General features: G+C 45.1%; 1 protein-coding gene across 1 annotated transcript; it reads right to left on the reverse strand.

Moving 5' to 3' along the window:
- Positions 1 to 896: 896 nt before the first annotated feature.
- Positions 897 to 2,962, reverse strand: LOC124702992 (pentatricopeptide repeat-containing protein At3g04760, chloroplastic-like). The gene has a single exon (XM_047235188.1). The coding sequence runs from the start codon at positions 2,846 to 2,848 to the stop codon at positions 1,205 to 1,207; it is 1,644 nt and encodes a 547-aa protein (XP_047091144.1). The 5' UTR covers positions 2,849 to 2,962; the 3' UTR covers positions 897 to 1,204.
- Positions 2,963 to 17,416: the final 14,454 nt, after the last annotated feature.

The raw sequence follows: 17,416 nt of genomic DNA on the forward strand, positions 1-17,416 counted from the left end.
CACCACTCCCTGTTTAAAGTCATAACCGGTGCCAAACAGGCCAAAGTAGCTTTATAAAGTAGTTTATCTCATCCTAGATTCCATTAGGGTTTCTTGCCTTGTAAGCCACCATCTTCCCTATATAAGGAGACGGGGCACACCCCTGCGCGGGAAGTTGAGATTCCATTAGTAGATCAGCTGTTTAGACATTGTGTACTGTACATCTTCGACCTCTGGCCAAGGGCCAAGTTAAGGAATACATACCGGTTTCTTTTCATCTCTCTCCCTTATTAACAACACCCTCCCCGGATCGTCTAGCGCACATTTGGCCCAAACTTAAGCCATCCTATGGCATCTGTTGTTTCCCTACGACGACAGATACACTCTTGAATATTATGAACTATACAATAAAATAGTTGTGTATATCAATTGATGCAGATGCTAGACTTCTATCCTCTGCGTCTTTATTGTATTTTTACAAAAAAAATCCTATTTGAAAAAATAAACAGAATGAGCGGGACAAGTTCAGAACTAGCGTGAAATCACAATTGAATGAAATTCTCTCTCCATTTAATTACAAGTTGCAAACAATCAACAACCCTCCTACCGAATTAAGACTGATGCTCATGCTCAAGGCCGATTAAGACGATCGACACGAAACTACGAAAATACAGTATTCGTTCTAGTCGAAAACTCCTTTTTACAGGCAACTGTATGTGTAGGAGTACCATCCACCACATATTGTGCTTTGAGATTGGTGAATTTTTTTATTCTCTTTTTGACAAAACTGAAACATATTGAAACAAATTTAAACAGTAGAAAATATTTCACAAGTTTCATAAACACGTCAACGACAGATGTGAAACTTTGTGAAACATATTTTGAACAGTAAATAATTTTTTCACAAGTTTCAGACATGTTTCACAAATTTTAGATATATTTTACAAATTTTTGAAAACTAAATCAATACATGGGTGATATCAGCGTGACGTCATCACTATTTTACCTACCGGAGCCGGTAGAATCGCTGCGTTCTCGTTCTAGTGTCTTCCTCTCAAAACAACATATCCGAAATCGACCGCGTGCTGAAATTGCTGGTGCTGCCCGCCATTTAGAATCACGAGGCATGTCATGTGTGCACGTCAAAGTCAATGCCACTGATCTTCGGCAACAGAAATCGAATGCAAAGCCGAACTCTCTGTCACACCCGAAAATGTCATGGTGATCACTGCGGAACGCCCAACTGCGCCGGCGATTCCCACGCCGCTTCCTCCTCGTGATCCACGACCAGCGCCTCCTTGACGTTACGCTTCAGCGAGACCACGACGCCGCGCTTGACAGCGGCGGCGTACACGGCCATGGCGTCGGGCCACCTCTCCTGCCTGCTGAGCTCGCCGAGCAGCGCGTCGAAGGCGTTCCGGCCAGGCACGAAGTCCTTGGCGATCACCGTAGCCAGCACCCGCACGGCGTCGCGCGTCCTGCTCCGGTCGCAGAGCGCGCGCACCACGTCCGTGTAGGCGCGCTTCCGCAGCGCGTACCCCTTGCGCACCATGTCGTCCAGGACGGCGACGGCCGCGTCCACCTCGCCGCCGCGCGCCAGGGCCTGCGCCATAAGGCAGTAGGTGTACGACACCGGCTCGTGGCCGGCCGACACCACCTTGCCGAACACCTCCTTGGCGTCCTTGAGGACGGAGATGTCCGCGGCGCACTGGCGGCACAGGCCCCGCGCGAGCGTGTCCAGCGCGCGGCCGTCCGCCTCGAACCCGGCGTGCTCCATGCGCTTGAAGGTCTTCCACGCCGCGGAGATCTCGCCGGCCCGCAGCAGGGCCGGCAGCACGATGGTGTAGCTGATCTTGTCGGGCGGACAGGTCTCGCTGTCGCACATCTCCATGAGCAGGTCGTACGCCTTGAGCAGGTTCCCCTCCTTGCAGTGGCCGTTGAGCAGCGCGTTGAAGGTGAAGATCGTGGGCGAGAGGCCCACCCGGATGGCGTCCTCGAAGATGGCCATGGCGTCCTCCGTCCGGCCGACCTTGCAGAAGCCGTCGAGCACGATGGTGAAGGTGTAGATGTCCGCCGTCTGCTTGGGCGAGTCCTTGAGCTTGTTCAGGAGGTCCCGCGCCTCCTCGAGGCGGCCGACGTAGCAGAGCCCGCCGATGAGGCTGTTGTAGGTGCGGATGGTGGGCTCGCTCCCGACGGCGCGCATGGCGTCGAACACCTCCATGGCCCTGGTGACGCGGCCGCGCTTGCAGAGGCAGCCGACGACGGCGGAGAAGGCGGCCACGCTGGGGAGGTGCCCGCGCGCCAGCATCTCGTCGAGCGTCTCCTTGGCCTCGTCGGGCGCGCCCTTCCTGCAGAAGCACTGCACGGCGATGGCGAAGGAGTGGGCGTCGGGCGCGACGGAGCCGTTGGGCTCCTGCAGCGACCTGAAGAGCGCGACGGCGGAGTCGTAGTCGCCGCCCCTGGCGAGCGCGGAGATGATGTCGTTGTAGTCGGAGACGGTGAGCGCCGCGTCGTCGCGCTGCAGGAGGTCGAGCACCTTCACCCGCTCCGCCATGGGGAGGCTCATGATCCGCCTCGCGTAGTCACGCGCCCGGAACTGGGAGCTCCTCCTCCTGCCGTCACCGAGTTCCCCGGGGATCGAGTCGAGAGCTTGCGGTGATGCGGTGGGATGTTGGTCTCTGAGGAGGATGCCGTTGCCGTTGGACTGGAGCGCGCCGAGGAGCTCCGCGTCGTGGTCGTCTTGCGGCGGCACTCTGCACAGGCAGGCGAAGGAAGCTGCGGTTCGAGGGGGCAAGGAGAGAACGCCATGGCAGCTGGAGGACGGCGGGGAGAATGGGAGGGAGGAGTGGTAGAGAGACGCCATGGCCATGGCCGTGGACGCGGGAGCGGGAGCGGGGCCGAGGGGGTAAGAGATGGATGGGGTTTGAAGGTGAGAGAACGAGAGGCTCTGGTGGAACGCAAGCGCCCACGGGCAGGGACTGAGAGAGAAGGCCGTCCAACGTCCATAGTCCACGGACACAACTGCGCGAGATACAAAGCTCCAGCTTCTTCGAGGTAAATAATACTATCTTGAGTGCAAATCCTATAGAAAATAATCATATAAGAAACTTGTAGTGCAAATCCTATAGTAAATAAACATGAGATCATACCTCAAAAAAAGTTTCTTTGGCACAATGAAATAGAACTCATCTTCTTATAGAATTCAACTAGACATGACATATTAATTCTATGTTTTTCCTATTTCTATGATTTTCCTATCATATGAATCAAATAAGTCCTATAAACAAATTGTACTCCGGCACTCTGGTGCCACCAACAAAATTATAAAGTACTCTGCATGATATGAGTAGTATCTTTTTTGTTTGTTGGTTACTACCTCCTATTTGATTTATTCGACCTAAAACTATACCTAGTGTTGGGCTTTTCCGTGTTGATCTTTTTACATTGGAGGGAGTACCAAGCATACCGCTCGATCGCAAGATAGTACCTCATTTGTCTTCGTCGATATTCTCCCTACCGTGCCACCAAGATGTCCAGTATCGAAATCTGTCGTACTACTATTGCAAGGATCCACTCGTGAGTTTTATTAGCTTATCGTAGAGTTTCATTTAGAGTTTATGCGTCATTAATTTATTATTTGGTAAAGTTTATTTGGCAACAATATTATAGTTGCTTCTTCTTTCAATGGATTGGTGGCCCTAAGTATTACGATGACTACCTTATTTCATACTAACATGTTGGCATTCTTTGGTGGCCCCGACCAGCAGAAATTATGGGGCCTCATCCATCTCCACCTAAGATATGGAGGGTAGAACAAATCACATGCAAGGCTCCTCCCCTGGTTTCTTGTGAGCACGGTCAAGATATGACACGATAATGCCCATTCATAGGGCCGACACTTTGGATGTGCTTTGGAAGATTTTGTGTGAAGAAACATGACGGAAAAATTTAGAGCACAAGAAAGGGGGCGTGAAGAAGATGTGAATATATAACTTTTGGAGGAGGGGCTATAGGTGAGACAAAAGAAAAGGTAGGTTGAAGACAAGAGGAGGAAAGAGGTGAATGATAGCAAGGAGTGATTAAAGAAGGTAAACACATGATTGAACGGTTAATATTGATGGGCACTTCAATCTGCAAGTCTATTTTGATATCATGTCGTAGGTTGTTTGTAACGATGAGCTTGATGTTGCTCCGGGATATTATATTTTTGATACCTTTGGATTCCGTTCCATTATTGTAATAATGAGTAATTGATGATGTAGTTGATGTGAAACTAAATGTCGTATTGTTTATATGTTCTTAGATGAATGTTTCAATTCATATCGTTTGCTCCAAACTAGTACCACACACATTTGATAAGGACAACACATTCCATAAACCGATAAAAACAAGCTAGAAAATTACAATTATTTGTTGAAATTATAATCCTAACGGGTTGTTTCCTTGGCCATCTTTATAGCACATTGTGGGTCATACAGGTAATGGTTGTTCTCTACATGCTCACATTTTCTTTCTCCTTTAGGTGTTTGCCTTTTTTTCTCCACATATGCCCCCCCCCACACACACTAGTAAACTTTGTATCTTCTTTGGGATTCAAACCATAATTATAGCTACCCCTAACATATGCTATGCAACCAAAGTAGCTATCGCAGAGAGCACTTACAAAAATAGGGCGTATGACTATTGGTGTGGCCAGAGACAAAATCCTAGCTTACACTGCATCTTCTGCTTTGGATCTTGTCTGCATCAGTTATGTAGAAGCACTCGACACCGCAATCACACAAGGTGATCCACAGAACATGACCATCTAGCTTTGCGCTCGGTGGAATCAATGACGAACTATAAGGACCTATGAGTTCAATGGATATATATTTCTCTCCCCATTGGCTCTCCCTAAAGACAATCCCGCACCCACCATTGTTTTGTGTGTGTGTGAGAGAGAGAGGAGAGAGAGAGAGAGAGGGGGAGAGAGCCTCTCAATGGGCGGGTGTGACTGATTGGTGTGACGACATGCAATCACCCCTGATGCTATTTATGGAGGATGTCGGAAGGAAGATGCGAAACAAAAGTAAAATTAACACATTGTCTATTAACAGAGAAATGAAAACATGTCCATCACTTCATTAAAACAGTAGCTGGTACCTTCGATCCGAATTAACAAATTGTAGTATTAAAGCTTTTCCCCCTAGAGACCCTAGGTTATCGAATCCATGGGAAGATCGCTTTTGGTGCAAGATCACTTAGGCGAGACTTATAGTATTCATTTTATTATTGTCTTGTCGGAACAATGTTCTATTTTATGTGGTTTGATGGCGCGTGATGCACACGTCCGTTGGGAACCCCAAGAGGAAGGTGTGATGCGCACAGCAGCAAGTTTTCCCTCAGAAAGAAACCAAGGTTATCGAACCAGTAGGAGATGAAGGCCACATGAAGGTTGTTGGTGGAGGAGTGTAGTGCGGCGCAATACCAGGGATTCCGGCGTCAACGTGGAACGTGCACAACACAATCAAAATACTTTGCCCCAACTTAACAGTGAGGTTGTCAATCTCACCGGCTTGCTGTAAACAAAGGATTAAACGTATGGTGTGGAGAATGATGTTTGTTTGCGAAAAACAACAGAGAACAGAGTTTGCAGTAGATTGTATTTCAGATGTAAAAGAATGGACCGGGGTCCACAGTTCACTACTGGTGTCTCTCCAATAAGATAAATAGCATGTTGGGTGAACAAATTACAGTTGGGCAATTTCCAAATAGAGAGGGCATAACAATGCACATACATATCATGATGACTACTATGAGATTTACTTAGGGCATTACGACAAATAACATAGACCGCTATCCAGCATGCATCTATGACTAAAAAGTCCACCTTCGGGTTAGCATCTGCACCCCTTCCAGTATTAAGTTGTAAACAACAGACAATTGCATTAAGTATGGTGCGTAATGTAATCAACACAAATATCCTTAGACAAAGCATTGATGTTTTATCCCTAGTGGCAACAACACATCCACAACCTTAGAACTTTCTGTCACTGTCCCAGATTAATTGGAGGCATGAACCCATTATCGAGCATAAATACTCCCTCTTGGAGTCACAAGTATCAACTTGGCCAGAGCCTCTACTAGCAACGGAGAGCATGCAAGATCATAAACAACACATATATGATAGATCAATTAATCAACTTGACATAGTATTCCATATTCATCGGATCCCAACAAACACAACATGTAGCATTACAAATAGATGATCTTGATCATGATAGGCAGCTCACAAGATCTAAATATGATAGCACAAGAGGAGAAGATTACCATCTAGCTACTGCTATGGACCCATAGTCCAAGGATGAACTACTCACGCATCAATCCGGAGGCGGGCATGATGATGTAGAGCCCTCCGGTGATGATTCCCCTCTCCGGCAGGGTGCCGGAGGCGATCTCCTGAATCCCCCGAGATGGGATTGGCGGCGGTGGCGTCTCTGGAACTTTTATTGTATCGTGGCTCTCGGTACTAGGGTTTTCGCGACAGAGAGAATAAATAGGCGAAGGGGCAGAGTCGGGAGGCGCTCGAGGGGCCCACCCCATAGGGTGGCGCGCCCCCCCTCTTGGCCGCACCGCCAGGTGGTGTGGCCGCCTCGTGGCCCCTCTTCGTCTCCTCTTCGGACTTCTGGAAGGCTCCGTGGAAAATAAGACTGTGGGCTTTTGTTTCGTCCAATTCCGAGAATATTTCCTGTGTAGGATTTACGAAACCAAAAACAACGAAAAACAGGAACTGGCGCTTCGGTATCTTGTTAATAGGTTAGTGCCGGAAAATGCATCAAAATGATGTAAAGTGTATATAAAACATGTGAGTATTGTCATATAACTAGCATGGAACATAAGAAATTATAGATACGTTTGTGACGTATCATGGTTGTGTATCGATGATTGAAGATAGGCCTAGGCGTGAGGTTTTTCCTGCAGTTGTGCGTTAGTAGATGTGATTTATAAGATAAATGAAGCACACATGTACAATACCATAGTTAAGGTACAAGATGCAACATTGATGTGGGCAGTGCGTCCTAATGTGCACCGTGATGCCGTCTGTCGCGATTTTCACGAATCAATTGTGCACCCCGGATTCCTCCGCATGTCACGTGAAGCGTGATATTAAGATAAATTAGACAACAATCTTAAGATTTGTAACGTCACCGTTACCCCTAGATGTTAACCACACTATCTACCCCATGAATACCGGCACTTGAGCATAGCATCGAATCATGCAACTCAACTCTACTCAAACCTTAATGCCTTCATCGGTCTCATTGGTTTACCTATCAAACCTTCAAGGCCGAGATAAAAATATCTAAGACAATAGCCTTAAGTTTCGTGACATCACCGTTACCCCAAGATGTTAACCACACTATCGACCCATGAATCTTGAGCATAACATCATGCAACATAACTCTACTAAAACCTTAATGCCTTTACCGGTCTCATTGGTTTATCTATCGAACCTTCAAGATCAAGATAAAAAGATCTAAGACATGTTGCACAATATCCCATAATAAGTTAGATGCACATATTGTTGTGAGGATTAGGCCTCATCCCATAGCCCAAGTGGACTACTCACACATAATTGGATCAACAATAGTAAACATTGCATAAGAAATCTCAAAGAGATGAATGATGAGTCTTACAATGCCTCTAATCGTGTATCAAGTCTAGGTTACAAGTAGCTAGAGAGGATATAAAGAATAAGAAGATGATGTATATGAAGCGTTGAAGTCGATGGCGGTGCCTTTGAGGCTTCAGTGGAGATGTGATCTGATATGGCGGCGGAATGGGGTTTTTCTCTGCGTCTGTTCTCCAAATGCCCCGGGTTCCTTCATGTTTATATTGGGTTTGACGAGGAGGAGCCATCGACACATGGTACGGTCATCTGGTAGGGGCGAGCATGATCGTATCATAGGTTGTTAAGTCTTATGTGATAAGTCTCGCGATTCGGGTTGACTCGGTGATGATTCAAGCTCACGATTCTTCATTAAATGTCCTTGATTTCCTCCTAATTTTTCCATTTCTGCACAAAACAAATAAAGTAGAGGATTTGCACATCTTGGCAGTAATTAACATTTATTAGTGGGTCAGATATTTTTTGCACACGTAATGAGATGGAGATAATGTGGTCGTTTTGACGAGCCATCAATAACCGACAAGGGGTACTGGAAAACATGGTGCAATAACATAATGGATGGAACATAAGTAAACCAAACACACATGCCACATGCACCTTTGCAACTCCTAACCATCTAGCCTACCTTTCCACATCAAGTGGTTACATCTCCCCAGTGAACGGATCATCGAGTCCCCCCCCCCCCCGACACATAGTTATGATTTAATTTGCAAGACCCTCTGTAGGGCCCCGTCCCCTTCGTCTCCCTTTTGCCTCGTGCTTGAACTATACCTAGAAAATGACGTCTTCATTACAGCAGGAGACCACTTCTCACATCTTGCCAACCCTTATATCTGCACAAAGGAGAAATGAGAACCAAATTCCGCTGTTGCCTAGTCCGCAAACCATCTCTCCCATGAGAGCGATTATATCAGATAAATACATGTAGTTATGAATTCATAATTTTGACAGATAACCGGTTTTTTAATTGACAAAACCAAAGTAAATATCAACTCTAAAAGATCAGAAGTAGGTAGAAAAACTAGAACAAAGATTATAGATCACGTCGGGAACAAACCTCCGTCGAATATGGCACATGGATCAAACTCAACATAACCAGGAATATATACAAATATGATACTTTGATTTCAATGTGCATGTAACAAGGGACAACAATACCACGGTCATGCTCAAAAAATAAAAGAAACTAGTCAAAGTGCTTTTCAATTAAAAATGACAGCATATGTTAATTAGTTTTAACATCCCAAATTTGAAAACAAAGAGAAAATGAATTTCCCTTTTTCCAAATTTTGGAACCAACAAAAACTTTTCTTGATTAAGGTGATATACCTAGTGCTCTTGCTTGATAACAATGTTCTTGCCAAAATTCTTTTGTGAACTACTTTGAAATGTTCTTAAACCCTAAACCTCACCCTTCTCTTTCCCCTCCCAAAAGAAAACAAAATAAAAAGGTTTTAATTTTAAAAAGAAAAGGCCTATGTAAGCTTATGGATATTTTTGCAAATGGTGAGTAGGCCATGTGCTACCTTGTTGGATGAGTTGAAGTACCTCAACAAAACCAATCTAGAGCTTACTCACCAATTTCCCTTGTGAAACAAAAAAATAAATAAAAAGGTACATAAAGGCATATGTGGCACTTAGCCATAATGTCAAATCTTGCCTTATGCCCTTATACCTTACCCAATTGGTTTTAAAACTTGTTTCAAACTCAATTTAACCCTAAATAGACCCTAACACATGCACAATTGGAGCAAGTGAACCAAAATGGAAAAATAAGAAAAACTCCAATTCAGCCCACACATGTGTTTATGGCCATTTTGCAAAACTTTGACCTAGGCCAATTTGGTTTGTACCATTGATTGTAGAATGTTACTAAATACTTTTACACACTTTTTCAACCAAAGAAACCCAAATCAAATCAATAGAAAATCAAAAACCTAGTCACATATGATAATGGTCATGTGTGGCATTTTTAACATCTTACCCACTTTGAGCCTCTTTATTAAGAGATTGTCAAACCAAACGTTGTCAACCCTTTGCACCTAATCCAAGAACACATCAAGGTGAACAACTTTGCTCAATACCACCTCTGCAAATTCCTTTTAAAATTTAAACTAGGATCAAGCAAAGTTGGGACTTTGAAACAAATTCTAGATCATCCCACTTTGCAATTTTTGCAATTCTTTAAAATTTTGAAAACCACCACCACCAATGTGTGTCTCTGGTCATATGCAACATTTCCAACCAATCCAATTTCAAATTTTGGATTGCTTTGCATAGGGCAAAATTTGACAAAAACCTAGAATTCAAATCTACCCAAATCCCAAAATCACTATTCCTAATAGTGTTAGCCTAACCCTACTCAACCCTTGTGCCCTACACGCTTCCTGGCTCCCCCTCCACCTCAACTTGGCATAGAAACCCTAGGGCTAAGCCCATCATGGCCATGTCAAGCCATGCCGGCCATGGAGCATCTAGCCCTTGCCAACCCTAGTTCTCTCCCTTTTAGCCCTGGCCATCGTGTCTCTCTGAACCCCCTTGGTCCCCTGAACACCCTGGTGGCCGCCATTGCCGGAGAGGAGGGCCACAGAGGCGGCACGCGTCGCGCCCACGACGCCCAGGGCCATGCCGATGACGGCGTGGGCACGCCCACAGGCACGCCACGGCCACACGTCGCCCCGATGTTCTGCGCCACCCTGGGCCCCTTCTCTTCTCCTTGAGCTTCACCGCCGCACCGCGAACCCACCGGACACGCTCCTTTTCCCCCGCGCATGTTGTCGCCGTCGACATCGTCGCCGTTTCTCTGCCGCCGTGCCGCATGGCATCGCAGGCGCCAGCACTAACCCGACCACCCCAGTCATCGCCAGCATGCTCCCTAGCATCGCCTGGATGTCGCCTACCTAACGCCGCCCTCGCCTACCCCTATAGCTCACCGGAATCGCCGCACCATGGTCGGCTTGCTGCAGCACCCCTGACACCATCTCGCGCCTATAAATAGAGCAAGCCCCGACCCTTCTCCACCACACCATTCACTTCCCCTCTTCCTCCTGAACCTCCCTGACCACCTCCCGTCGCCAATTACACCATCCGCCGCCGTAATTTGATCGGAGACCGCCGCCACAGTAGCTCGAAGGAGGAGACGCTCCAGGTCACCTCCGCCGCTCCCACGACCACCACTGGAACCGCCATCGTCGACAACCTCGAACACCTTCGACGCCCTGCCTCGCCGACCGCCGGAGAGCTCGCCAGCACCAAACCCTCGCCGCCAGTAAGCCCCCTCTCACTGGAGAAGACGGCGCGCCTCAGCCGTCCGATCCTTTTTTAATCCAACGCACCGCACGCCTGCGTACCGCTTCGCTGCTTAACACCCGCTGACAGGTGGATCCCACCGTCAGACGGCCCGCGGCGCATGAGACGCGAAACTGGGCCAGCCCACTTCTCTCTCTCCCTTCCTGGCCCATTGCTTTTCCCGCCTAGCCCAGTTAGTTTGAATTTGATTTAATTCAATTCAATTCAAATGCTTATTGGTGTCCTCTTTAAATTCAAATAAAACAAAATCCACCCAACCAAATTTGATGAACTATATATTGTTGGAAAGCTTATGAAAAGCTCTATCCAACCACACTGGTTTCACACCAAAATCTTGTCTAGAATTAATGTGACAAAAATAACAAGTTAGAAGCTTTTCAAACTTCAAACAATTATTAAAAATCAACCAAAAATGCTATTGAGTTGATTTCAACTCTCATAAATCACATTTCACATGAACTAATTGCTTCTGTAAAAATATGGCATGGTTACTTTGTATGATCATGACCTAGTTTAAATAAAGGTTTTATGGCTAGCTCTAGTTAAATGATATTGTCCAAAACTATTTTTAAATCTTATGAGAGGCTTGCTCTCATTTAAATCTTGTCCCAAGTAACTTCATATGAGGTGGTGACCCTGGTCTATCTACTCTCACATGGAATTATTTGGTGATGTTAAATTAGAAGGGGTATTGTTAAATGGTATGAGGTATTCTACCTCATTTAAATCCTTTCCCAAATGAGGTTTATGAATGGTTGACCTTAGTCAACATGGGTTCATACATTACTCATTTGAGGAAATTAAATCTTAACTAGATTTAATGAGAGGAAATTATTTCCTCCAAGAACTAAATAGAAACTCTAATTCTTAATTGTAATGAGAGGAAATTATTTTTCTCTTAAGAAGAAAACAAAGTCAACCAACATTTTAGTAAGTATGGAATGATAGATTAGTTTGTGTGAACCTTGTGTGTGCTTAGACTAGCCCTTAAACTTGTTTGGTGATTGTTACCTCGTATTCGTTTTTAGACGCTAGCACAAAAGAGTACCAGGAGGAGGAGGTCTACCACTAGGAAGAGGAAGACCACTTTGATCAGTACACCAACCAACGCAAGATAATATTCATGCAAGTGCAAAGCTCTCTTGAGCAAGGCACCACTCCACTTTATTTATGTCAATGATCCTATCCCAAGTTTATACCTTGCAAAGCTTTTACTTGGTTTATTTAAAGCTTACTTTTATAGTTAACTTTGGTCTAAGTTTAGAGTAGAGCAGGAGTATCAAAGTTAGCCTAAGGAGCTTATGAGTTAAGTAGCACCCCTCATGACTAGTTGCTAGTGCTGACAAATTAAAATTGACTACTCTAGGTGGGAACTTGTGATTTTGAAAACCTTGGAATGATGAAGTCATTCTATTGAAAGATTTTGAAGGTGAAGGTGTCTTGTGAATGATATGGTGAACTTTGATAAAACTGATGGTTGGTTGAATGCGATACCTTTCCAATTTTTGAGTACCCCCACAATACCTGATTATGGGTAGTGCTTAACTGGAAGTTTATGCATCTTAGTATGGGTTCCCTCTGAACAAGCATCATAGGGGTTATGCCGAGGCTGCCTCCGTTAAGTGTGGTATGATGTGAAATGAGGTGAATGTACGACCCAAGCCCTGTGCAGTTCCCAGGCTGACGGTTTGTCTTCACTGGGAGGCCAAGCTCATGGGGAGAGGTACCTATACTAGGATATATAAGTGAAAGGTTATGGTTGATGATCCGCATACTGAGTTACGATGATTCGGGGTTATCCCCGACGGATGTAATCAAATGTTGTGGCACAAGTGTGCAACCTCTGCAGAGTGTAAATCTATTCGAATAGCCGTGTCCACGGTTACGGACGGTTGGAAAGGCCATACTGTTACCGTTGTCAGACTTTCTTGAAAATGGTTGATGAATTGAAGGGTGACTTGACTTGAATCACAACTGAGTTGCGGGAATGACACTAATGTTCCCACTTGAGTTAGTTAGCATATGAAAGAGTCTTTTATCAAATGCTTGTGAACTAAAATTGGCTTTATGCAAATCAACTAGAGCTTAGCACCCGAATACTAGAATTGATAGTACTTACACTAGTATTAGTTTGCGAGTACTTTAAAGTACTCACGGCTGTGTCCCTGGCTATTCAAATGGCCAGACTATGAAGAGGAGCCGCAGTACGAAGATGACGGTCAGCAGGACATCTACACCAACTAGGAGTTCCTCTAACGTCAAGCGTTGGCCTATGGACTAGAGAGTCCTCTTCTATTACGCTTCCGCTATGTATTGTGTTCGTTGATCATTAGATCAACTATTTGTGTAATATGGATCATGTGATCTGAATTTGTAAGACGACTATGGGTTGTAATGAATGATGACTTATGATATCGACTGTTATGTCTCGCAACAACAATCTTCCTGGGATTGCGATGTATGGCATGACAGGCATCTGGACTTAAAAATCCGGGTGTTGACAAGTTGGTATCAGAGCCATTGTTTGACCTTAGGAGACCCTAGTTAGAATGGACGTCTGAAAAACTTAGTTTCAAAACAAATGAAGTGAATATTTATGAAAACTTATTCTCACTCTTATCCTTGAGATCTTTTAAAAAGGATAACTCCATTCTTTACTCTTCCTTGTAATGTTACATAAAATTTTGCACACTTGACCACTTCTCTAAACTTATTCATCCTAATTCTTCACAGATGGAGTACAACTGTGAGTCCTATCAGCTTGTCCATGGAGGAAACCTAATGTTCGAGAAGGACTTGAAACAACTGGTTGAATATCTAGGACGCCCGTATCCCGAGTTCTTTGGAGTGCCACTCAACAATCAGTCAGGAGGACAAACCCGGTGGGAAGTTACCACAGATCTGAGAGGAAAGCTTGGAGCCCCAATATGGGAAACCATTTGGTTTTCTGTAACGGGAAACACTTGGAAGGAAGGACTAGTCGGAGCTATGCAAGAAGCAATTGCCCGTCTGTGTCGACAGAATGAGAACAAGATCAGAAACACTCGCTTCATCTACTACCCAAGACATGACCCCATGGGCAGACCAATAACCATGCCACCGCACCCGGAGATGAACCACTATGTGACACATCTGGATTTCATGCTGTACAAGACCCGCAAGGAGTTGGACAACGCTCGCCAAGCACATTACCCATGAAGACAAAGAACCCACCATGAAGAGTAGTAGCACTAGAGCACTCGCGTAGGTGTGAGTTTGTATTGGGATCCCCTTGTATCGTAGAGTGAATGAATGGTTCTTAAAACCAACGGTGTGTTAGTTTGTAATATGTGATGCTTGGTATGAATGAAAAAGTGTTGTTGGGTTTTACTGCGGTGACCCAGCATACCACTGCATGTTGTAGTATACAAGTCGTTGATATGATCTTTGTGAAGGGACTTCTTCAAAAATTGCCATATCCCCCAGAGTGGTTCAACAGAAGCATTGCAGGTCACAACACTCCATACTTTATTACAAACATTGTCTTAACAAGTTGGTATTCTCACAGGTCCTATGAGAACACCCTAAGATACTACTTAAGTACGATTACAACTTATAACCATATATATAGGAGAGCTCAACAACTTATTTAAGTAAGTGCTACGTTGCTCGGCTCTATGATGCTAGGGTTCATCACTACTCCTCCACCTCCGTGTCATCAGGTCCGTAGACTATCCCATAGTCTACTCCTTCAACTCCGCTGGTAAGATCAGGTTCTTCGTAGACCAGCTCGTAGCTTCCTTCCGGTGCTCCATCATTGATGGCCTCCACTTCCGGATCACAGTCTAGCAAGGGTGTCGAAAGAAAGTGAGTACAGAGGTACTCAGCAAGTTCTAAAAGAGTAAAAAGGTGTTTTATGCACTAGCTACGACCATTGATCAGGAAATCGCAGGTCAATGCATGTTTCATAATCTTTTCTTCAAAAGGTTCTTTTATTATGAAAACTATGCCTGTCAGTCTTCACAGGTTGACTAGAACTTCATGGAGTTCCTTTCCTGCCGCGTTCGCAGTTCCCTTCCCGGAACAAGGAGTGACAGCCACAATTTGATACACTCTGCAGAGGTGCGTTACTTTTCCCACAAGAGATTCCACCCCTTTTGCCATCCGCGAGGACTTGCCCCCGTTCACACTTCCTTTGGTGCGAGGCCGGGTATGAAAATCCAAGCCCACACCGCCTTCTCCGCGACTGCAAACCCACCCTTTTGTCCAACCGTACACCCCCAGTAGACTTCTCCCGATAATACGGCTTTACTCACGGTGTACTCCGGACAATCCTTCATAGATCATAGAGCTTATCATCACTAATGGATGGGGATTTAAAAGGATATCCCAACCTATTGCGGCGAGTGCCTCCAACACCCCACCGGCTCTACGGATCCGTTGGCGTGCGAAGGAAAAGATACTGGCTGGCTTCCCCAGAGCCATTATAGATCTCATGGTCAACGCGATTTGTACGGCGCTAGAATCACTGGACGGCATTGGTAATTAATCCTAGGGTGATATAACCCATGCAATGGAACCTCCACCATATCAACACATACCATGGTTCCATTACCAGCCACATAGTCATATTCATAGTTGGAAAGTAACATTTCATTTGTGATGCAGGAGTGATAAGTATATAGCTTTGCATTAAAGTAATAGAAAATACTCAAGTTGGTATGAGCAAGGGTGAACTTGCCTGTGGATCGCGAGATAGTGCGGTTCAATGCGATTGATGGAACCTGGACCTCGGGTTCTGTAAGAAGCATCATTGTCCGGTAAGGACAATGTTATAAAATTCAAATAATGCAATCATGGATGTATTATTTTATGTTGAATCCCTTTACCCCGCTGGGTTATAGCAATTTAGGGTTGAATTACAATTTATGTCTTTGACAGTAACTTGCAATAGATTTAAAAGTGTAAATCATTTTAATTCTCATAAAGTACAAATAATTCAAAGTAAAACTATTTGACTTGATGGTTTATTTTTCATTCCAAAAATAATTTGAAATAATAGAGTTATCTCTATATTTTCTAGAATAAATAGAGTATCTTTCTTTGAGAAATACCCTTCTCAATAGAAATGACTTGGAATAGTAGAATTTCATTTTGAAATGTTTGAAAATAAGTATTTAAACTTATTTGAGATTTTCCTTGAATTTTAAATACAAGGAAATAATAATTTGAAATTCCAAATCATTATTTTAAATTCATCAAATTCATAAATTTGAATTTGTTTCTTAAATTTTATTTTATATTTTATTCTGGTTAAGAATAATTTTTCATTTACTAATCCAATTTTTAATGGATTTTTAGAGTTGTAGTTTATTTATTAAAATTGGTGAGATTCTGGTCTTTTTCTAAAAAGTAAAAAGACATAAATACCCCTGGCCCCTATTGGGCCAGCCCACTTAACTAAAGCCCAGGGACAGCCCACTAAGGCATGTCCCCTAATGGGTCGGTGGCGCCGAAGCGGCCCACCTCGCTCCTCACTCGTCTCTCACACTCGTTCGTCCCTAACCCTAACTCTCTCGCGTCTCTCGTGGCGATGGCGTTGCCGCCATGGCCGCCGCCACTCTCCGGCCACCTCCATGCTCCCCTGCTCTCACCACTTACCAAATCAGAACCGCCGCGCGAAGATCTACCGATCTATCCACGTGGTTTCCCCCATCTCTTCCTCTCCTAGTGGATCGCCCCTCTCTGGATCTCGTGGAGAATCGCCTTTGGCGATTGACGACCTCCGGCGAGCTCTCACCCTTGCCGACGGCGTGTGCGCCTCCGAGACTGACCTGGCGCAGGTGCTGCTCGCAGTACTTGTGCCGTCGTCTCTGGTGCTCTGCTGCGATGGTGTGTTCGTGTTCGCCGGCGTAACGTCGGCGCCTACCCTGGCTTTGCAGCTGCTATGGCCGCGCGAGCACTCGCCTCGCCATGCCCTAGCTTACGCCACCGGGCGCGTGTAAGTTCTTCACCTCTTCCTTCTCTCCTTCATGTCCGTGCGCCTCCCTTGCTCATCGTACTTCTTCCTCCTCATGTTCTGTGGTTCTCTGGTGATCCTGTGATCACCCAGAGCACTGCCATGGCTGCTTAGTCTGCCTATACCTTCATTTGCTGCAAGCCCATGGCCAAAGCACCAATTTCTGGTACTGGCCAGGGTTGCCTTGCTTGCTTATCTGTTGCTCTTAGCCTGCTCTAATCTTGCTATGCTCTGCTGTGCTTGCTTAAGAGCTTGCTTGTGCTTACTGGCATGTCATACTTGCTTGTCTAGGTGTACTATGGTGCATCAGTGACACTTTGTGTGTGCCAGTGGTGTTGGTGAAATGCTTATGTGCTTCCTGTGTAAACTAATGATCCATTGGATCATTCATTGCTTGTTGGCTAGCTTATCTGTGTGGCTTGACTTGATTCAATTGATCCATTTGATCAATTAAATGTCGA

The sequence above is a fragment of the Lolium rigidum genome, chromosome 3 (assembly GCF_022539505.1).
Source record: "Lolium rigidum isolate FL_2022 chromosome 3, APGP_CSIRO_Lrig_0.1, whole genome shotgun sequence".
Lineage (NCBI taxonomy): Eukaryota > Viridiplantae > Streptophyta > Magnoliopsida > Poales > Poaceae > Lolium > Lolium rigidum.

Bases quoted from the DNA above. Each gene is read 5' to 3' on its own strand.
- LOC124702992 (XM_047235188.1), bottom strand. From the start codon at position 2,848: ATGGCCATGGCGTCTCTCTACCACTCCTCCCTCCCATTCTCCCCGCCG.